Source organism: Carettochelys insculpta, chromosome 17, assembly GCF_033958435.1.
Source record: "Carettochelys insculpta isolate YL-2023 chromosome 17, ASM3395843v1, whole genome shotgun sequence".
NCBI classification, from domain to species: domain Eukaryota; kingdom Metazoa; phylum Chordata; order Testudines; family Carettochelyidae; genus Carettochelys; species Carettochelys insculpta.
In genome coordinates, this window is record NC_134153.1 from 14,961,778 (window position 1) to 14,985,345 (window position 23,568).

General features: G+C 44.1%; 1 protein-coding gene across 2 annotated transcripts in view; it reads right to left on the reverse strand.

The window, feature by feature from the left end:
• Window positions 1–967: 967 nt before the first annotated feature.
• Window positions 968–23,568, reverse strand: part of RTF2 (replication termination factor 2) — an 83,152-nt gene continuing 60,551 nt past the window's right edge. Inside the window, exons 6-9 of one of the 2 annotated variants that reach the window (XM_075011429.1) lie at window positions 15,914–16,027; window positions 6,220–6,274; window positions 6,046–6,138; window positions 968–1,640 (exon numbers count right to left, since the gene is read on the reverse strand). In XM_075011429.1, coding sequence (XP_074867530.1) covers window positions 1,459–1,640; window positions 6,046–6,138; window positions 6,220–6,274; window positions 15,914–16,027 — 444 coding nt within the window. In that variant the 3' untranslated portion in view covers window positions 968–1,458. Of the gene's footprint in view, window positions 1,644–6,045; window positions 6,139–6,219; window positions 6,275–15,913; window positions 16,028–23,568 lie in introns of both variants that reach the window. The other variant, XM_075011428.1, reaches the window with a different exon arrangement.

The following is a 23,568-nucleotide window of genomic DNA, read 5'->3' on the forward strand; positions in this document are numbered from 1 at the left end:
AGATGAAATTTGCAGCTATAGTGCAGTAAAAGGCCTGCAGTTTCTAAAAGGTAGTTGAGAAATATCGTTAAGTAAAATAGATTTCTGAACCAAATATTTCCATACTTTGCACTGTACAGTATCTGTAAACTTCCCCCTAAAGTTCAAGCTGCTATTTGACACAGACATCATTAAAACAAGAAAAAGGAACACTCCATTTTCCATAAATCTTGATTTTTTATATTGAAAACAAAGTAGATGGGCTAAAGGCATAGTTTCTTATGAGCAGACACAAATAATATTTTAAAAGTTTGAAGGTGATTTATCCATGGAGTCTTTCAGAGAAATCTTCTCATTTCCACCCAAACCCTTGAGTAAGACTCAACATTCTTTTAAAGTGTGTTTAAACACACTGACATTTGTTTTATTGTGCTAGACTCATCAAATTACTTTTAACTGGGTGAACTAAATGGTTTTCCAAATTCATAAGACATGGTACTAAGTAACGTTTATATTTTTCATTTTAGCTAAAAAGATTTGCATTCATCAGTTTGTTTAATTAAAAGTAAACTGCTACTTAATGGTGTACAAAAAACATTCTCAGTGCTATTTCAATTAAGGGGAAGAAAGCTCCAGCTCATACCTCGATCCAAGACAGTTCTCCAGAATTCTCCAGCAAAAAATGGAAGCATCAGATTTGGTATTTCTAATGTAGATGGGAAAAAATCTGGAGCACATTTTGGAGGAAAATAAACAAAACAATTTTGGGTTTTTTAAAAATAATTTAGCAGTAAGTAGTAAAACATTTTCATCATGGCCATTCTATTTGAAATGGAATATGAGATTATTGCAAAATCTTTACTTTATTTCTGAGATCACACCATACTTTCCAAATGACATCTGTCAAAATGACCCCTACACCTTTAAGAGAGATGTGTACTGGTTTTGACTAGAGCCAAATTAGCGAAAGTAAGAAAGAAAATATCTGTAGGTTTTTGGTTTTTTTTAATTGTTTGTATGCAGCGTCAGAAAGTTACAAAAATAAAAATTAGTCAACACAAAGAGAAATTCAATTACAAGCTAAGATTATGTACGTAATCATTTTGCATCTAGAACCATAAAAAAGAATATGTTTACCAGTAAGCAGATTTTGCAACTCTAACGCTAATTGCAAACAAGAGTAAAATACCACTCGGTGTCATCAAGGATGACAGATTCTGACGCTAAAGAGCTATGCTTTTTATAACTCATCTTTTAAAATAAATCACCTCATCAGATGTGGGTTTTGGCCACCTATTTCTTATTTAACAGTAACTGCAAACATAACTACACTGGTTAGTCACAAGGTCATAAACAATTTGCGAAGTGAATAATTTCAGAAAACATCAGATTACAATGAGAACCCTGCATCTGAGTTACACAGAAAGAGCCTCTGGGAAAAAAATAGCAATGAGTGTTACAGTCATGCACAAAATTGTTTCAGAAATAGTATGCTGTGTGAGTAATCCAGTTGGAAGATTCTTCCTTCGAGCGTTTTGCTGAGCTGTGTGATGTAAAAATAGATTTGTATGCCTCTGATTTCTCCTCACTGTCAGCAATGGATCTCTTGGTGGTGCCAGATGATACCTTACTGACTTTTCCTGATGCAGAACTTCCATTAGCTGCTGGAGTAGAAACAAAAATAATTATTTTCTAATTTGCAAATTGAGCCCCTCTCCCTTCCAATATTAAAAAAAAAAAAAACTTTTGCACCTCTGAAAGATTAAGTTTACTGATGGCTTGATACAGCTATGAGTATCTTTTGTGAAAGTGTGAGATAACATATAACTTTCTAGTTTAGGTAATTTGTACGTCTTTCCACACACAAACAAAACTGGCAGCTAAATCTACATCTAGGAAAGCATGTTTCCCTCCCCTGTGTATGCACAAACACGGTCACTCACCCTTTTGCCCTGCTTAATACAGTACATAAGAACATAAGAATGGCCATACTGGGTCAGACCAAAGGTCCATCGAGCCCAGCATCCCATCTGCCGACGGTGGCCAATGCCAGGTGCCCCAGAGAAGGAGAACAGAAGACAATGATCAAGTGATTTATCTCCTGCCATCCATCTCCTGCCCTTGTTATGAAGGCTAGGGCACCATACTTTATCCCTGGCTAATAGCCATTTATGGACCTAACCTGCAAAAATTTATCAAGCTCTTTTTTAAACCCTAATAGAGTCCTGGCCTTCACAGCCTCCTCGGGCAAGGAGTTCCACAGGTTGACTGTGCGCTGTGTGAAGAAAAATTTCCTTTTATTAGTTTTGAACCTACTACCCATCAATTTCATTTGGTGTCCCCTAGTTCTTGTATTATGGGAAAAGGTAAATAATTTTTCTATATTCACTTTCTCCACACCATTCATGATTTTATATACCTCTATCATATCGCCCCTCAATCGCCTTTTTTCCAAACTGAAGAGTCCCAGTCTCTCTAGCCTCTCCCTATATGGGACCCTTTCCAAGCCCCTAATCATCTTAGTCGCCCTTTTCTGAACCTTTTCTAATGCCAATATATCTTTTTTGAGGTGAGGAGACCACATCTGCACGCAGTACTCGAGATGTGGGCGTACCATAGTTTTATATAGGGGAAGTATGATCTCTTTTGTCTTATTATCGATCCCTTTTTTAATAATTCCTAACATCCTATTTGCCTTACTAACTGCTGCTGCACACTGCATGGATGTCTTCAGAGAACTATCCACTATAACTCCAAGATCCCTTTCCTGATCTGTCGTAGCTAAATTTGACCCCATCATGTAGTACGTGTAATTTGGGTTATTTTATCCAACATGCATTACCTTACACTTACCCACATTAAATTTCATTTGCCATTTTGCTGCCCAATCACTCAGTTTGCTGAGATCTTTTTGTAGTTCTTCACAATCCCTTTTGCTTTTGACTGTCCTGAACAACTTGGTGTCATCTGCAAACTTTGCCATCTCACTGCTTACCTCATTTTCTAGATCATTGATGAACAAGTTGAACAGGATCGGTCCCAGGACTGACCCCTGGGGAACACCACTAGTTACCCTCCTCCATTGTGAAAATTTACCATTTATTCCCACCCTTTGTTTTCTGTCTTTTAACCAATTCCCGATCCATGAAAGGACCTTTCCTCCTATCCCATGACCACCTAATTTACATAAAAGCCTGTGGTGTGGGACCGTGTCAAAGGCTTTCTGGAAATCTAGGTATATTATGTCCACTGGGTGCCCCTTGTCCGCATGTTTATTAACCCCTTCAAAGAATTCTAGTAGATTAGTTAGACACGACTTCCCTCTGCAGAAACCATGCTGACTTTTGCCCAACAATTCGTGCTCTTCTATGTGCCTTGCAATTTTACTCTTTACTAGTGTTTCTACTAATTTGCCTGGTACTGATGTTAAACTTATCGGTCTATAATTGCCAGGATCTCCTCTAGAGCCTTTTTTAAATATTGGTGTTATATTGGCCGTCTTCCAGTCATTTGGTACCAAAGTGGATTTAAAGGATAGGTTACAAACCACTGTTAATAACTCCGCAATTTCACATTTGAGTTCTTTCAGAACCCTTGGGTGAATGCCGTCCGGTCCTGGAGACTTGTTACTATTCAGCTTATCAATTAATTCCAAAACCTCCTCTAATGTCACTTCAATCTGAGTGCGTTCCTCAGATTTGTCACCTAAAAAGGCTGGCTCAGATTTAGGAACCTCTGTAACATCCTCAGCCGTGAAGACTGAAGCAAAGAAATCATTTAATCGCTCCGCAATGGCACTATCTTCCCTGATCGCTCCTTTTATATCTTTATCATCCAAGGGCCCCACTGCTTTTTTAGCGGGCTTCCTGCTTCTAATGTATTTAAAAAACATTTTACTATCGTTTTTTGAATTTTTGGCTAGCTGTTCCTCAAACTCTTTTTTGGCTTTTCTCACTACATTATGACACTTAATTTGGGAGTGTACTGACACATCTACCACTGTGTGCAAAAACAGAGCTCTGAACTCCGGTCTTAGCAAGTAAATTTTGAGATTACTGTTTTAAGATGAGTTATCAAATGACAAAAGCTACACCTATGGCATGTTTATCACTTAAGCATCTAGCTACTCCCTTTATCCTTTAAGGAGTCATTGATAAGCAACACCGATGACCTGCATATCTTTAAATAATTTTCCATTCAAGCCAGAAAAATTCCCTTCCCATTGTTTCTGATGCCACTGCTTTTTGCATGTTGGATTTACTGTTTTCATGTAAGCTCTTCTCTGTGAACACTGGCAGAAATGATCAGTCTTTTCCAAGAACATAGGTGCGGCAGTGCTTTTAAAAAGCAGAAGCTTTAGATGACAAGCAAAAGATGTGTACTCAATAGTTCATCAGAACCTGCACATAATTACTGCAATTATGAGTAAATTAGGCACAGATGCAAGTATATCGCTACTTTAGCACATATCTGCATATACATTTACCTGATTTGTGCATGCAATCATAGGAATTGCACGTGTAATCCTAAATAATCATGGGCCTTAGCATTTTCTGTTTGGAAAATGCCCTCAACTGACTAGAGAGGATTAATAAAAGATGCATTTGGATAGCACTGTCTCTCCCAAGTATGCATCCTTCCCATGAAAAATAATCAAAGTGATTTATCCTCACCTTGGGGAACAAGAAATCAAAGATACCCACAAAGAATGGTTACTGAACCAAAATATATAAAAGAATCAAAATGAGTCCCAAAAATCCATGGAAATTTTAGAACCCTACATTCAGCAAATTAATTTCCACCTGGTTCCTAACTAACCCATGTTTTCTTCTCCCTCACTAGATTTGTTTTTAAATATTCTTTAATGCAACCTACCCTGCAAAGACATCCATTAATGACTTGCCACTTCAAATGGGTCAAACAACTTTTCCTTTGGGTACTGTGTTCTGAGAAATTATTTTAAGCAAGGTTAGAGTGAGTATGTTGCTAGACACCTACAGGATTAACCTCCCTTGTCCAGCACCCTCCAGACCAGAGCGGTCCTGGACGAAGGATTTTGCTGGACCGGGGTGGTCAATTCTGTCCCTGCTCCCTGCTGTTGCTGCAGCTTCCAGACTCTCTTTAAGGCCCCCTACAGGCTTCCCAGCTGCTGGCTGTCAGCCCAGGCCACCCCTCCCCAGCCCACTAGTGCTGCAGCTTCCTGCCCGGCCCCAGCTGCAGCTTCCAGGGGCCGTGGCTTCCTGTGCAGCCCCTTTGATGAGCCTGGGCTGCCAGTTTACCAGCCCGTGCCACTGCTCCCTGCTGCTGCTCCTGGCCTGGGCTCCCTAGGTGCTGCCCCTCCACCCGCAAGCCACAGGCTCCCCAGCCACCAGTTCTCAGCCCAGGACACCTCTCCGCAGCCTCCCTAGGCTGCAGCTTCCTGCCCTGCCAGACATGAGCTACCATGAGCCTGGGTTGCCAGCTTACCATTCAACGCCACTGATACCTGCTGCTAATCCTGGCTCGGTCTCCCTGGTTACTGCTGGACCTCCTTGCCGCCAAACCAGCTGCGGCTGCTCTGCCCTGGGATCCTGCCACTTGTCTGACTGGCCTCTGTTCCTGCAAGATCCATGGCCCTGCTGGACGATGGATGTTGCTGGATGAGAGAATGCTGGATGAGGGAGTTTTAACCTGTACTAGCAATAAATAATTTGGGATAAAGTATCAATTTAAGAATAATCATTTACAAACTGAAGAACTCAGGAGTTCTTCGAGGAGAGGCAGGGGTCGGACACTAGTAATGAAAATTCTCTGCATATTACACAAAGGCCCTATTACTCATCATTTGACTATCAGCAGCAGCAAGCTATCACTGGATTCATCAAACATTAAATTATGTTCTTTTCAGAAAATGTTTTCTCTTATTTTAACTTACATGATTCTGAATCTCATTTATAAAGTCTGACTAACCTTAACAATATGCTCATATTTTATAGCTCTGGATAAAAAAAATCATTATGAATTAGAAAAATTAAATTATGCCACACTTATTACAATGTACTGCCACTCTGAAACATACACACCAACCTGTGCTCTTTGTGAAGACAATCTTTTTCCTTTCTCCAGAATTACTGTTCATGTCACCTTTTGCAGTCTTTATTTCTGATGGTCCTGGAGAATCTGCAAAAAAAAAAAAAAAGCTCAAACATAAACACGTTAAATTACTCATCACGCAAATGTAAACTGTAGCTGTGACGTTACCTTCCGTGATGTCTTGTTGAGAGACCATTTCTGCTGCCTTACATTTCTTTGATTTCTGAAATAATATAAGCAGAAAACTGAGGTTTAGAACCTCTACATGGGATATCAAATCAAGTGTCTATTTGACAGAAATATAAGTCTTTTTGTTATGCTTGTGGCTAGGGCTACACTACAGTGATCTGTTGACAGAAGTTACTGTCAGAAGATCTTCCAACAAAATTTGTGGCAGCAGATCATGTCCACACAGCAAAGCGGATCCCTCTGCTGACAGAGAGAAGGCAGACAGAACGGACCCCAGAACACCATCACATGGGGTTACATGACTGGCAAGCCCTTCCAGGAGCCCTGGCGAGGTGTGCTCTTAAAAGAACCCCTCACCCTACATTCCCTGCCCATGCTGAGGCTTGCCTACCTCCTCGAGGGACAGCATAACTATTACAGGGCTTACATTCTTGCTGAGAGAGTTTGTTCTGTCCAGATAATCATGGTTCCAAAGCAGCCCCTGGGCTTGCACTGGACCCACTGCACATAACATCACTCAGTGCTTCGCAGACAACTCTCACTTTGATTCGAACTGGACTGCCTAACATATTCACTGGACCCACTCTCAGATGCTTGAGCTGCTGCTCACCCTGATCGCAGCTGTCCTCTGCCTCCTCCCAGGGGGACATGCCTGACACCTGGATTGAGGTGTGGGTCCTCAGTCAAAAACAGGTCCACCTGTGCTTGACACCAGGTGACCAGGCGGGTCTGGAGGCACAACACCAGCTCCGACTGGTGGGACCGTCTCGTCATGGGGCAGTGGGATGACCAGCAGTGGCTCCAGAATTTCAGAATAAGAAAGGACACGTTTGTGGAGCTCGCCCCTGCCCTCTGTAGACAGGATGAGGCCCGCCCTCCCCCTGTGTGCCATATGTAACCTCGGCACTCCAGACAGCTACCACTCCACTGGGAACCAGTTTGATGTGGGGAAGTCCACCGTTGGGGCTGTCCTCATGAAGGTAAGGCACTCTTCCGGCTGCAGGTCCTGCACGGGGAGGAGGAAGGGAAGTCCTGCCCAAGAGGGACCTTTGGGAGGTGGGGGTGCTAGGGTGGGTGGGGGACCCCCATCCCTGAGGGACCTTGCTGTCCCACCCTCACACAGCCCTGCTGCTGGGGTGGGGTGGCTTTCTGGTGGGGCGGCTTTCTGGTGGGGCACCCAGAGAGCTCAGAGGGTGCAAAGGGGCCAGGAGGGGGCAAGGGAACCCACCATGGCCCAGGGCCTCCCTCCCTCAGTCCCTGACATGTATTTGGTCTCCCCCCTTTGCAGGTCCTGACGGTCAAACACACTCCTGCTCGGGAGGGTTGTTTGCCTTGCAGACTTGGACAGGGTCATGGCTGGCTTCGCCAGCCTGGGGGTCCCCAACTGCTTTAGGGTGATCATCAGGACCCACATCCCCATGCGTGCTCTAGACCACAGTGTGACCCAGTCCGTCAGTGGGAAGGGATACCACTTCATTGTGCTGCAGGCACTGATTGACCACCAGTGACAGCTCCTTGACATGTATGTCAAGTGGTCAGGCTGGGCACAGGACATGCAGGTATTCCGCTACTCCGGCCTGTGTTGGAGGATGGAGGTGGGCACCTTTGTCCCCCGCTGGGAGCTGGCTGTCAGGGATGTGCACATGCCATTGTGCATGGTGGGGGACATGGCCTACACCCTCATGCTCCAGCTCATGAGGCAGTACACCAGCTACCTGGACCCAACCCAGGAACAGTTTAACACCTGCCTACACAGGGCACAGAACTAGGCTGAGTGTGCCCTCGGCCACCTCAAGGCACTTTTTAGGTGCCTCCTGACCCAGCTGGATGTGGGAGAGTACAATGTCCCTCAAATAGTGGTCTCTTGTTGTGCCTTCCACAGCCTTGTGGAGGTGCAGGGAAAGGCCTTCCTCTCAGGCAGGGAGGCAGATGCTGGCCATGCATATGAACAGCCGGGTGCAACTCCAGTCCACCAGGTCCACAGGGATAGGGTGCAGCTCTGGGAGGTCCTACAGGAGAGCTTCTCCTGCAGCCTTCAATGACTCTCCCCAGGACCCCCGCAGCGGGGGCCTCAGGCCTGCAGGCCATGACCCCTCCCTTTGTCCCTCAACCCTCTCCATCCCCTCCCCAATAAAGAGGGATGTGGGACTGGTGAACTGAATCCTGTTTTACTTAAACAATGAAAACTGTGCTCATAATGAGCAGTTTTATTTAAAAAACCGTTTACAGTGTGCAATAATACACAACTATTTCCAGTGAGAGGGGTGGGGGGGCACTTCGGGCAGGGGTTGGGGGTCATCAGCCCAAGGAGGGGGTGGAGGGCCGTGACCCTGCAGGGGAGTGGGACCCCAAGCGGCATCAGTCTTGGAATCCTCACCCGCCACTGGTGCTGTTGGGCCCAGGTTGGGGCTGGAAGCATGGGGAGATATGAAGCAGGTGGGGCTGTGGTGGGGTTGGACTTGGCAGGGGGCCTGGGGAGCAGGGAGGGTAGGCATGGCGGCGGGACCTGGGGAGTGGGGGCGGGGGGCTGGCCAGCCGGCCATGGCCATCTCCCACTGCAGCAGCTGCAGCACACCTGCGGGCAGTGAGTCAGGGATGGCAGCTGCAGGTGCCTGAGCTAACAGGGCCTGCCAGATGGCAGTGGTGGTGTCAAAACAGGCCATGAGTTGGTCCCAGGCCTATGTCCACCACTCCTGTTCCCACGCCTGCCACTCCAGTCATCCCGCAGCCACCGCTCCAGGAGGTTGGTGAGCCCTCAGAGGGCAGGGGTGTGGGCATGGAGATCTTTGTTCAGACAGTAATGGCCCCTCCAGCTGCAGGCGCGCCCCCACAGTGGTAGGGTGTCCACTCTCTCTGGTCCCAGGTCCGAGCTGGCTCACTCTGGTGCTGCAGTGCGGCTGGCTGACCCTGGGAGGGGCGGTGGGGCTCGCTCAGCCATCAGATGGTGCAGCTATAAGGAAGAGAAGGAGGAAAGCTGGTGAGTCATTCCCCCTACACAGCCCCCAAGGCCTTGCCCCCCACCGTGAGCATGGGCCACCACCCTCAGGACCAAGGGACTCTCAGGAGCACAGGCATGTGTGCCCTGCACAGCAGGCCCTGCTGCACAGGGACTCTGCAGTGCCTCAGAGACCAGGCTGACCACTGTGGCTCCACCCCCCATGATGGGCTATTGCCCTAAGTAGGTTGTCTGGCAGGGGTGGCAGGTGGGCCAGGCACTGCCTGGCCTATGTCTGCAGCTTGCAGTGCTGTCCACAGGGACAGGTGCTGACAGTCGCATATGGCCATGCCCCTGTGACAGGAGCCGCGCTCCTCAGTAATGTGGCTGGGGTCAGGCTGGTGCCTGTGTGGCTGGCCCGCTTTTAACTGTGACAGGGGCTGGTGGGTCCCTCCTCCTCCAAGGCCCTGGGTCTCATCCAGCCTCCTGTGAGGCTGGCAGCGGGCTGGGGCCCATGCTCAGGGGCTGCCTGCTGGGACTGGGTGGAAGATGCTGCCTTGCACATGGCTGCATGTGCTGGGACTGCAGCGTGAGGTCCTGCTTGAGCTGGCCTGGTGAGGCTCACAGCACACCCCATCTGCACCTGTCCCCCAACCCTAGGGTGTGTGACGTGTGGGGTACTTACCATAGGTTCCCTTGAAGAGGTCCAGCGGCACCCTGGATGTGGCCTGGCTGGAGGGGCCCGAGTCCAGGGTGATCACCAATGTGCCCTCGCTGACCTTGGACCCCATGTCCAGCTCTGGCTGGGTCATGGGCTGCTGCGCCTCCTCCTGTGGTTCCAGCTGGGGTGGGGTGGGGGAGGAGCTTCCTCAGCCGTGTCCATGGCAGCTATTGCTGGGGAAGGTGCTCCTGACCTCCAGTGACTGTTCCAGGCCCAGGTGTATGCCCGCTGGAGCTCCTTCACCTTTGCCCACACATGCTCCATAGTGCAGGTGGGCTGGCCCCAGTAGCAAGGCCAGTGGTAGGCTGGGGCATTGGCCCTCTTCGCCAAGGGGTCCAATAGGTTCTCCTCCTCAGCCCAGAGGCTCAGGTGGTCCTTTATCTCTGGCCCAGAACATGAAGGGACATGGCATTTTGTGCCGTGCTTCTGGGACCCCTCTGGAGGCTCCCTGGAGGGCTCCAGGGGGTCTCTGGCTCACCATCATGTAGCTCACCTCAGGTGAAAGCAGTGACTGTGGAGCTTGTGGACAAGCAGCATGCTCCAGGGCTACTTGCACGCTTCTCACTTCCCGCCAGAAGGTTTCCAGGGCTCCCTGTATCTTTAAGACAGGCCACAGGCAGGGAGCATAGAGCTATGATTGCTGTGGACAGGTCATCCTCTGGGGACAGCTGGCCATTGCCATGGAGGACTTATCTGTCGACAGAAGGTCCCCCTAGAGCATTCACACTGCCTTTGTGTTGACAGGTTCTGTCAAGAAAGATGTTCTGCCTCGTGGGGGAGAGGCAGAAGGCTGTCAACGTAGTGCCGCATTTTGTCGATTTACTGTCAGCAGAAGGTATTTGTACTGTGGACACTCCATGAGTTTTGTCAACAAAACTCTCTAGTGTAGATGCAGCCTGTGTGTTTATACAATAAACTGATTTCTTTCCACACACTTTACGCTTTTCATACTATTTTAGTATAGAAATAAATAATCTTTGATTAGCTCAGAGGCATCTCAAAGAACAATGGATAGGCTGAGAATAAGCTGTCTAGAAGCAGTTTTTCCATCTATTTGGTTTCGTCCTTTTTTTACAAAAAATACGAAGACTAATTTCACTAATATCATAAAATAACCAGCTATTCAGTAATCTTATTCGCAGAATCATGGAACTGGAAGGAATCTTGAGAAACCATCAAGTCCAGTCCTCTGTGTTTATGGCAGGACTATGTACCAACTAGACTGGGGTGGGGAACCTTTTCTTGGCCCTCAGTGGCCACATAAAAGTGAAAAGCAAAATAAAAAAAACAAAACAAAGCAATGCCCCTCCCCCCAAAAAAAACCAAAAACAAAAAACCCTACAACACCCACCCCACCCCTCCTCCACACCCCCCCCGGAATGAGACATCTCACTCCCCTCACGCTCCAGCACCACAGGCGGGAGGGTAGAGAAGCAGGGACTAAGGTTCAGGGCAGTGGACAGGGTTCAGTATGCAGAAGGGGGCTGCTAGGAAGCAGGTGTGGAGTAGGGACAGGAGAGAGGGTGCAGGAGTGGGCCAGAGATGGGTGTTTGGGACTGGATGGGAGGGAGGATGCAGGACTGGGCTGGGGTTACGGGACTTGGTTGGGAGGTTAGGTGCATAAGTGGGCTGGGAGCAGCAGTGGGGAATTCAAGAGTGGGCTGAAGGTAAGGGGTCTGGGAGGGAGGGTGCAGGAGCAGAGTATGTGGGTGGATTGGGCAGGAGGATGGGGTGGGAGTGGGCTGCTGGTGGGGTCACTTACCTCTGCGAGCAACCATTGCCCCCTCCCCTGGCTGGGGAAATGGCAGCAGGGGAAAAAAGCCTCTCCAGGGATCTTTTTATCCCACCACTCCCAGGCACTGCCCCTCTCCACTGCTCTGACTGGCCAAAATTCCAGCCAATTAGAATGGTGGGCAAAGCCCTGGTGCTGGCAGTGCTATGCTGTCATTCCCCGAGCTGCGGAAGGGGAAGGCAGAGCAGGGGTGGTGGTGCTTCCTGCACCCCTATGCACTTTAGCAGAGCCCATGGGCTGAATCCAGCCTCAGCTTGCATGATCTCGCCCACGAGGCTTGGAGCTTCCTACCTGCGGCCTTGCCCTGAGCCGGATACTGGGGAAGGGAGCCATGAGCCTTGGGGTCTGGATATCGGCAAGCTGCAGTCAGAATCTGGACTGCAGGGTGGGGGCTAGACCAGCCCTCATATGTTTGTGTCTAATCTGCTCTTAAAAATCTCCAATGATGGAGATTCCACACTCTCCCTAGGCCATTTATTCTAGTGTTTAATCACCCTGAGAGTTACAAAGATTTCCCAAATGTACAGTCTCAACCTTCCTTAATGCAGTTTCAGCCCATTGCATCGTGTCCTGTCCTCAGAGGTTAACAAGAATTTTTTTTCTCCCTACTCCTTTTAAAAGCCCCTGTGCAGACAGTGCTATGCTGTTATAATCACCTCTCAATCTTTCTCTTTCCCAAATTAAACAATCCCATTTTTTTCAATCTTCCCTCAGAGGTCATATTTTCTAGACCTATAATGATTTTTGTTGCTCTTCTCTGAACCTTCTCCAATTTGTCCACATCTTTCCTGAATGTAGTGCCCAGAACTGGACACAAAAAAACAGTTGAGATCTAGTCAGCAAAGAATAGAGTAGAAGAATTACTTTTCATGTTTGTTTACAAACACTTATACACCCTATAATGACGTTTGTATCTTTTTTTTTTTTTTTTTTTTTTTTTTTAAACTCCAACAAGATCACGCTGCTGACTTATATTTAGCTTCTGGGCCACTCTGGCCCCTACATCCCTTTGTGCAGTACTCCTTCCTAGACAGTCATTTCCCATTTTGTCGGGACGCAACTGATTGCTCCTTCCTAAGTGAAGTACTTTGCATTTATTCTTTTTGAATTTCACTCCCTTTACCTCAGACCACCTCTTCAGTTTGTCCAGATCATTTTGAATTATAATCGTATCCTCTACAGCACTTGCAATCCCTCCCCACTTGGTGTCATCCTCAAACTTCACGTTTCTGTATTATTATCTAAATCATTGATGAAGATATTGAACACAACCTGTCCCCAAATTGATCCCCGTGGAACCCGCCTCAAGCCCTTCCAGCATGACTATGAACCATTGATAATTATTCTCTGAGAATGATTATTCAGTTATGCAGCCACTTTATAGTAGCTCAATCTAGGTTGCATTTCCCTAGGTTGTTAATGAGAAGGTCATGCGAGACTGTCAAGTGCCTTACTGAAGTTTAGATATACCACATCTACCACTTCCCCCATATTCACAAAGCTTGTTATCCCATCAAAGAAAGCTATCAGGTTGACTAGATTTGAAACCATTTGGTAAAATACTACAGCTGTGCACAACTGTAATGAATAATGTATTTTTGAACAAAAGAAATTTCAGCAACAACAAACAATTGGAATCCTCACTATGATTCAATCTTTATTTTTTCTTAATTAACCTTCTCATTGAGTTTTGTTTAGTTATTGCCACAGTTCTATCAATCTATTCCTTCTTAAATGAATATTTGCTTGAAAAACAAAGCTAAGTATAAAAACTAAAATTGGTTTCTTTGAAGACAAAAAAAATACCAGCTTAACAGCATCTCTTGGCCAGATTTTTACTCTTATGTGTACTCAAATAAAAAAAAATATCTCTCTGTGTTAGAATACGCTAAAAAAACTTAAAACACTGTTTGAAAGTATCAGAGAAAATGCCTATTTGATGTTTAAAGTTTCTATATTATAACTGACACAGTGAAGAAATTTACAAACGTTGAAAAAAATGACTAACCAAAATGAAGGAAAACATTTAAAATATGTTGCTGAATCTATGACCTCAAACACTTATGAATATGATTTAATATTAGGGGAAAATAAGCGACACAGTAAACTCTGCTCTTAGTCTTGTCCAGCAGGTGGTGGTAAAAGACCACTATTATGAAACCACAAGTAAATGACTATGATTTTGTTACGTGAATGTAAATAGCGCTCTCTCTTCTCTATGCCTCCATCCTTATATTATGGACAGATAAGACACTGAAATTTGCTGTTAGCATACTTTAGGGGAAAAAAAAGATTTTTTGACACAATAAATCCTCAATTTAACAGGCCCTGATATAACGGACTTTGGAAATAACAGATGCTGTCTGCCAGCCCCCTGCCCTCCCCAAATAAATGCCAGAGACTCACCAGAGCTGCTGCCGGGCTGAAGGGGCTGCTGGAATAGCTGGGGCCACTGGGGCTGGACAGGCCACTACAGCGGCTGGGGCCAGAGGAGCCGTGTAATTGGTCTGCGGCGGAGTGCAGGAGCTCTCCTCCTCCAGCCCCGTGTGCATGGAGCATGTTGGCACTTGAATCCTGCTATCTACAGTAGCCATGCTCTACCTGTACAAGGGCAGCTTAGAGCTGGGGGCTGGAGGAACTGCAGCGCTGAGAGCTGCAGGAGGTGGAAGGAGCCAGGCCGGCATTCGGCTCCTCTCCTGGTAACTGGGAGAGGGAGATGGAGGTATGAGGGGAAGAATGGAGCAGGAGCGGGGAAGGGAAGTGGAGGTACAGAGGACAGGAGTGAGTGATGGGCTGGGTAGGCCAGTGCATCATCATACAGTATAACCATTCAGCTATTACAGACTTGTGGCATTATCAGACACATCTCCCCCCCATTAGTCCACTAAATTGAGGGTTTACTGTATTTTGTTTACCTGTCTGCTTCAAATACAAACCAGCCAGAGAGAAAGGATGATGTACAGGAAACACGTCCTCATTCATGGACATCACTGCACACTAAACCAGACAATGGATCACCTGACAACAGCGGAGGCTGTCTTAAAGTACTCTGGACATTTATTGGATAGTTTTTTCCCGCCCCCCATATTCATTAGTAGAGATATTACACAACAATTTACTGCAGGAAGTAACCACCCCAATATTCAACAGAAACTGTCAGGAACATTTATTGGGCACAATTACCCAACCAATAATGCAGCTGGCAGACATGAGTAACAGTTCAGTGCTTGTGAAAAGTGCCATAGTCTAATCACAAGACATGGGGGTCTTGGTTTTACATAAAATCCAAAAGACAGTGTCACCACCAGCCTGGTGCCCCATGGTTCTGTGCCAATTTAGAAAGAGAGTGCCATCAACTCCACTGGCTGCCACAATACTAAGTCCAAATATTCGCCAAGACTGATACTAATTAGCTGATGAGACTGAATGAGACAAGAGACAGATATGATATACCTATAATGTCTGCATCTAATGTCTCTTCACCTGAAAAGCATTATATATAGTAAGGGATTTTAAAAATATGCTAGAATAATGAACTATAATGTCATGCACAGGTACATCGGTAATTAGGAGCAGTATTTTTCTTCCAGGAGCAGTGTCCCATGAGAGAGTCGTGTTTTTTTAACGCAAAGTGAGGTTCAATTACGAGTAGTCTTTATGTTGAATATCTGCAAAGTCTATGTTTCAATGCATTTTATTATTACTGCATTTTTCCATTTATCTTTTTTCTGTTGTTTATATTGACATTACATTATGGGTTGTCAAAGTGACTGCCATATACTTGAATTGTTGGTTGCTTTGGTCTTGTAAGACTAACAATATCTTTGTAGGACTTGGTCTAAAATCAACAGAGGAGGTTACTGGACAAATATTCCATTCTTCAGAAGAATATGAAGAAAACTAAAAAAAAAAAATTGCAACTAAAATATACTGTCTTTCTGCAGGAAAATGCTGTACGAAAACACAGGTACCAGAAAACAACTAATACTTCTAATTTGCTTTGGATAAAATTGAAGCATTCAGGTCAATGGGTCCAATGAGAATTAAAGAAATTACTGGAAAGAAATAAAATTTGGCTAGCTTAGAATGCATGTAGTTCATTCCGAGAATCACTGAAGACTCTTTATATATACAAACTTGAACTTTCACCTATGACATCTATTCATAAAAGATCTTATTACACACAAAATATCCAAGCATTTTTATGAGTCTGTAAAATTATTACCTTTCCCACTTTATTCTTAAGTCTTCTCTCTTCCATTCTTCTCTTCAGAACTTCCACATCCTCTTTATTACCATTAAGTATAATTACATCTTCTTCTTGAAAGGAAATACCACACTTTAATAGAAAAGAAAAAAGGAAGCAAAACATAACTTGGCAAGATCTGAAACAGAGCTGTATGCTGGATGGATTTCTGTTTAAAAAACACAGTTTTTAAAATACTTATCACAGAACAGTCATATCCTTATCCTTCCTTTCCCACTGAACTTTTCACTTCCCATTTTCCTCCATGTATATCCCTCTACTTTTAGATGCTAGTTAGAAGCTGTAGTTTCTGCAGCAGATAGGGAATTATACTCCCTTCTTGCACAGAAGTGCTTGAGCTCATGATGGTGACTACTGAATGAAACTACAGTTAACTCCTCAGGTAAAGTATCTGCATGGGAACCCAACACTATTCCGTATTCGTGGCAGCTACTTGTGTGGGTTGCCTTATACCTGTCAGTGAGGAAAATGGAGGCACACTTCATTGAATGTCCACTACTCCTCATGCTTAATATTTGTTCAATACTGAATGTTAAACATTTACATGTAGATAAATCCAATTTAATCTAGACAAATACATATATACATGTAAATGTGACACACAAAGGGTTGTGAATTAATTTTGCTTCTTTCTGATCTACAATGAGGGCTAACAAAATTTTTAACATTTTCCTCTTAAATGATGGGAAATTCTTCAGCCCTCTTTTCACATACTGCTTGTCAGGTGTTTGAGGTAACAAGAATAGTCAATTCTTCCAATATTCTCTAGGTACCTGGTCAGTACTCTAACAGTTCTCCAGAGATTCAGGTTTTCCACAGAAAAAAACATCTTGACAATAACTGAATTTTTATAGGAGTGAGAAAAACCAAAATATTAAGCCCACTTTATACACCACAAAGAAGAAAATAAAGCCTAAACTTTTTTTTTTTGGGCTTTTAAACCACTTTGAAGGTCACTTCAACAGACCTTTAAAAAGAGTGAACATGGGTTTTAGGATTTTTATCACACACAAAGTCCTTGCGTCCTTCTTGTGAACAATCATGTTTGTCAGAGAGAAAGCTAAAAAAAGGTTGGGCATTTTGTGTCAAATGAGTTCAGAAACAGTTTAAATCTGTGCAATCCCCTTGTCTGGCCTTATTTAAACTATTTTAAGATGCCTTGTATTGCTTTAGTTTAACTTAAGCCTGTAAGCCTATCTCCATTCAGGACCAAGTCAAACTACAAGACTAGTTGATAGTGTACAGATCACTTGTAGGAGCATCTCACTGCTGTTTCAAAGTAAGAATAAAAACGCAAAACATTTTGAAAGTGAATTTTGTTTCAGCATTTTGATTAGTTAAATCTTTGATGTAGCTTATACAGATTACACAATTGGCTTCTGAGACAGCAAAGGAGATCAGACATTTCCTAAGTTAAACAGCATCTCTGTAATGAAAAAGGGTTGCAATGGTAGTCCATTTTGCAATTTCCAAGAAATAACAACGGTTAATTGATTATATGGCAATATACTTTTCAAGTATGGTTAAGGATGTGCCGTGGGGTTACATGTAATTACCAAAAACCCTTTTCATTTTTTTTATTACCAGCATTAATATATTTTGGAAAAAAAAATCAAATTTTCCTTTTAAAGGTACCTGGTGAATAGATTGAACTAACCACTATTACAATGATCGTTAATTACCTTGTTCCTCCACCAGACCTAACACTAAGTGGAAAGAAATTCTAAGCAGCAAAACTGGAGGCTGCACACATGCTGATAATATACATTAAATAGACCTGAACCAACAGTAAGCACTATTGCGATTGAATCATCCTGCCTTGCCATGACACTATCTTGTTTGCACTGGTGTCAAAATAATCACTGTGAACAGCTGGTGCTTCCTCTCACAGCTCCATCCCAAAATCATTTGTTGCTTGATTTTGACCTTGCTCTCCAAAGTATGTGGTCATCACTTCATATTGTGAATTCAATTTACATAGTAATTATTTCTTAATCTAGATTAATGAATCCTTCAGCACGAAGGATAGAAATGGAAACAATAACAACACAAGAGCCATAGTGGAAGGAAATGTGATGCTGTACTACTAACTAGTAATTTATCTTAACAGAATAAGGAGATTATTTTAATGAATGTTTATCACCTCCAAATTTCTATCATTTACCATAATCACAATAAACTCCTTTTCCTGTCATAGAAACTGAACTAGAAAACAATAGCTGACAATATTCCTTTGCTCCATTACATTAGTATGAGTAATTATTATCTTATGCTTTTTCCCCCTTTTTTCAATTGCTAAATGAAAAGGAGAAAAATCTCTTTCAAAACAGAGAAGAGGAAGTGCTTTCTAAATACAAGAGACCATAAGACATGTAGCTATTAAATTATAGTCACCATGGTTTCAAGAACAGGTTTAAACAACATTCCTTTGTTGAAACCTTTATTCTAAATCTAATACATCTATTTAGTTACCCACATAAAACTATTTATATTCATAGTTGAAGGGGAAAAGCAATCAGTATTTAGTCTGTTGCGAAAACAACTATGTCCCTCACAGTACATCTGTTCAAAGGGATAATAAATACTTATGATCTCAGTGGTGAACCATTCACTTAAAATAACTACATTTACAAGAAACTCATGTATTCGTATCAATCTGCACAGCAAATGCTAAAAATATTACAAGTGTACTAGAACACTCTGAATTTGTATAAAGGCCACAAAACTTGCATAGTTATACATCTTCTCTTTTCCTTCCAATAGTAATCTTACCTGGACTTTTTCTTTTTTTTTTTTTTAAATGGAGGTACTATTGTGCATTTTTTGTCACCAATGAAGACTTTTCCTCAAAGTTCCAGAGTCTAATTTGCTTGCATCATTGATTAAAGAGGAACCCATCATCACTTTTTTTTTATATAACCAGCATAAAGAACAAACACACACAGGCATTTTTTCTGATGAGTTATTGTTTGTGAACATATTTAACTAACATTTCAAACTATAGTAACAGAGAGTTAGCCGTGTTAGTCTGTACTCCAACAAAACAAAGCAGCAGAAATGTAGCACTGTAAAGACTAACAAAATGATTTATTCGGTGTTGAAGAAGTGGGACTGTCCCACGAAAGCACATCACCGAGTAACTCATTTTGTTAGTCTTTAAAGAGCTACATGTCTGCTGCTTTGTTTTATTTCAAACTATGCTAATTCTGCTCTGAAATTTCTCTCAACTATGAAATATTTTTAAATAGAGCAGTACTTGAAAGCAACAATTACATGTATTGACAAGAAACAAATATAAAGATGTTATCCTTTCAGAGATTTCTTCCAGAGAGACAATACAGCTAATGGGCAAGTTGTTTCCAAAATGGCAGAGATATCAAACTGCAATCTTTTCAAAGGTGGTTGTATGGAAAAAACAGGATAACAAAGGTAGTAACAGTCTGTGGGACTTGTACAGACATTAGAGTTGATATGATTTCTATTTCCCCTCCTCCCCCACTTCTCAAAGACCACTCCTGATCAATGTTCCCTTGAATTTTTTCCACCCATGGGCAGAATAAATTGTATTATGTGCACCAAGGCATATGGGGATGTGCACAACCAAAAGAAACACACGCTGCCAGCTGTGGGTGCTATCGGAGGTCTGCTTATCAGCTGAGCAGCATTTCAATTTCTCCTGGGCAGCCGCCCCAGCATGCAGCTTACAGGGAACACAGTTACTGATCTACTCAATCCAATATATGCAATACTAAGCACTTTGACATTGCTTTACAACCCAAATGCCCTGTAAGTACATTTACTAATTAATCTCAATGAGCTGCAGAGTTTTCTTCCATACACTTTTCAACTTAATCCACAGAAAGAACAGTTACTTATGTTACAACCACCATGGGTGCTCAAAATGATGAAACAGCCTTTCCCAAGTATGGAATCTTTTCTGAGCAACTATAATCAGGACCATGCATGTAGCCTGTGATTGCCACATGCTCCCATGCAAGTGCATAAATGGCTCAGCAAATATGACACACTTCCGTTCCCTCACAATTTGGAGCCTGTGATTGCTGAGGACCATGGAAAACAGGGACAGAAGATGGGCCGTGGGATATACTCTGAGTACATCTAAAAAAATCTGTACTGTAGGGACAGTAACTGGCTCTCACGTATGTGTCAGTGTAGTCCAATGTCACAGGATTCTCGTCTTCCACAATCACCTCAAAGGCATTGTCTTTTCTGAACCACATATGCAACTAAAGATCCTAGACAGATGTAACATTGTTAAAAACATTTAGGTGGTACTTGGCAGCAGTGCTTCTCTACTACCTTTGAGGGGAGAGGAAACAAGACTGGCAATATGTTATAATCCCATTTGCTGGGTCTACTACATCCTGATTTATTGGCAGGATAAATCTTGATGTTGCTGAAGCTGTAAAATAGCTTATGCGCATACTCTTGGATCACCATTGTCTTGATGTCCGAGGTCTGAGTAAGCCTCATGAGTAAGTCTTTGGAGGCCTTAAAATCATTTTGAGCCAGAGTCAGGACCAATCTGACTGTCATCAGAAGAAGACAAAGATGGCTTGGGTGGGGAGGGCAGATGAGATGCCTACAGAGCAACTCTGTACTAAAACAAGGAATGGGGATGGAAGCTCAGTATGACCAATAAAGCGGCGAAAATGACAGACTTATTCCTCTTACTTGAAACCTGAGATGTACGTACGGAAAGGTGGGACCTGGAAGGCCACTACGACTGAATTGGCAAACTGTAAAAGAGTACTGGACAGATTGCAGTTGACTAGTCCATTGTCAATCATCACTGATGCATGCTAGAGGATGTGTCTGAAATTCCCTAAAGGACCCTTTTCTGATTGATGGGAGCAGGTTCCCTTCCTGATATAAAGGAGAAAGAATGGAGAGGTCAAGAAGTATATGTCCATGAACAACAATGACACTGGATGCAGGACTGGTGCCTGCCCAGATGCAGATATGAAAGATGAGTCTCTCTTCTCAGCTCCCTCACTCTCTCTCTGCCAGGAAGGGTCTGCCTATTGGTGCCAACATTTGTACTGGTGCTAGTTTTAATTAGTTCCAGTGAAACTAGTTCCTCCACTTTCTTTTCAGTCCATATTTTGTCCCCAGGACTCGACGTTGATGAATATTTTGAATCTTTGCAAAATGATCCCACTGCATGCGTGTGCTCATCGCAGATCCACTGCTTAGTGCTGATTGAAGTTGATGGCACATGCTCCAGGCTTCTCTGTCCCAGAGTTGGTGCTGATGCACTTGGAACAAAGTCTGACAATGCCGAGAGTTACAGTGCTCTGCTGAGTTACACTTTTGGCCATTTAAGCGCTGGAAGACTAGGAAGCTTGACAGTCAAGACAAATATATCTTTGTACTGAGTAGGCAGTAATACATGGAGGTTACTGAAAAGCCAGTCCTTCATCAGTAAAGTCTTTTAAAAAGACAATCAAGTGCAGTTTGAGGTTTATTAAGCACAGAATTAAACAGACACCCTTGCACAAGGATGAGCTGTTGTTTTGCTCTCACACGATCATATAAAATATCCCCATAATCCATTAACCTTTTTTAAAAAAAGTCATGCATATTCAAATTTTCTATTACCAAAAATTATTCAATACCAACACCAACTGCAATTAAATGAGGGGGACATACACAGGACTGCCTTAATTTCTGCCTTTAGTTTAAAGCAAATGAAGATTCCATGGGGAAAATAAGGAGAAAAGTGCCTTAAAATTAGGAACAGCTAGAGGCCACTAAGAAAGAAGGCAAGAGAGGCATGCACTTGCACTGTTAGAATCTTGTTCCCGTTCATGAGGACAGATCTTTATATGAAAGTAAAATTATTTTTCAGGAAAATTAAGGTTCATAGATTGTGACTGATTCAAAGTAAGCAAAATCTGCACTAATCTACCATAACATAGGAATCCTTTTGGTCATGCCCCAGGAATTAAAATAGAATAACTTTTTGTTCGGGGCTTACTGCAATCAATACCTGCATCTTTATTACACTGACCTTGTCACTCCAACATCTCCCAGTACCTTACTCCCACAGTACCTCATGGCGTTAGAAGATATTTTAAAAAGCTCTTCTCCCTTAATATTTTTAAAGTGCGTAATTTACTGATCATGCCTTTAACTTTGCAATCATAACTCCACTCATCCCTCGCTATACGAGCACAATTGGTTCCTAACTTTGCTCGTAGGTGAAAACTTGTAAGAGGGACACTAAATTCCTATTAAAATACTTGTAAAAGACTCTGGTACCAAGTGCTTGGAGGAGCAGCAGGTGGCGCTGCTTTTGAAAACTAAGTGAACCTGGGGCTCGGAGGGCTTTAAAGGCTAGGGACAGTTTGGGGACATGAGCGGGAGGGAGAGTGGGTTAAAACCTGTAGGCAGCTCAGGTGGAAGAGGTGGCAGCTTGTTTCTCCTGCTGCACCAGAGATACCTGGAAGGGGTGCGGCGGGGCAGGGGGTTTGGAACTGAACAGGATGGGGGGAGTGTTGGAAGTGGGCTGTGGATTTCCCTGTGCCCCGGCCAGGGACCCTGCAGCCGGCTCCGCTCCAGCCGCGGGGCTGCCACTCTCACCCTCCCCTGCCCCCACCACACCAGGGACCCTGCAGCTTGAGCAGCGCCAGCCATGGGGCTGCCAGACTCCCCCACCCTTGCAGGAGCCCTGCGACTAGAGCAGAACCAGCTGCAGGGCTGCCAGTGTCCCCGCTCCACCCCCTGCAGGGGATGCCAGGGGGCTCCGGAACTCACCCCCCCCCCCCCCCGCTGGTGACCCCATGGCTGGAGCGGAGCCAGCTGGGGAGATGTGGGACTCACTGCCCCCCTCCCCTGCCGGGGACCCTGCAGCTGGAGCCGAGCCAGCTGCAGGGCTGCTGGGCTCTCCGCCCCCCGCCGGAGACCCAGCCACTGGATCAGAGCCGGCCATGGGGCTATTGGTCTCCCAGCCCCCGCCAGCGGCTGGCTCATATTAGCAGGGGAAGTTCACTCATCTAGTTATGTGTCTCCCTCGTTTTAGCAAGTACTCGTTAAATGAGGGATGAGTGTGCTGAGTTTGCTGCCAGGCGCTATGTGAAAAATCTGAGCAAGCTACCAACTCTGATAACGTTACAGCGATCAAACCCAAGATACTGTAAATTGAAGACAGTTTGAGAGACTGCACAGCATCTGATGAAGTGAGTCTGTGCTCACGAAAGCTCATGCTCAAAACTTTTCTGTTAGTCTATAAGGTGCCACAGGACCCTTCGTTGCTGTTACAGATCCAGACTAACACGGCTACCCCTCCGATACTTGCACTTTTAAACAGTGGCATGCTGCACCCAATGGAAAAACAGACTCTATCTTCCTTTATTGTTGCTATTTGTAGTCTTGAATAAGAACATGAAATAGGCGATTAAATTGTCAGTGTCGCTGGGCTTGCTTCATGAAGTTTTTACTTCTGAAATTTGAAACACTTGTATTGCCTTCTGTGATACAAATAAATGATGTTTCATAACCAATCTGCTAAAATATGAAAATTTTGAATTAAAAAATACCAGTTGAATCTCTCTAATCCTTAACTTTATCGTCTGGCAATATCTATAAAT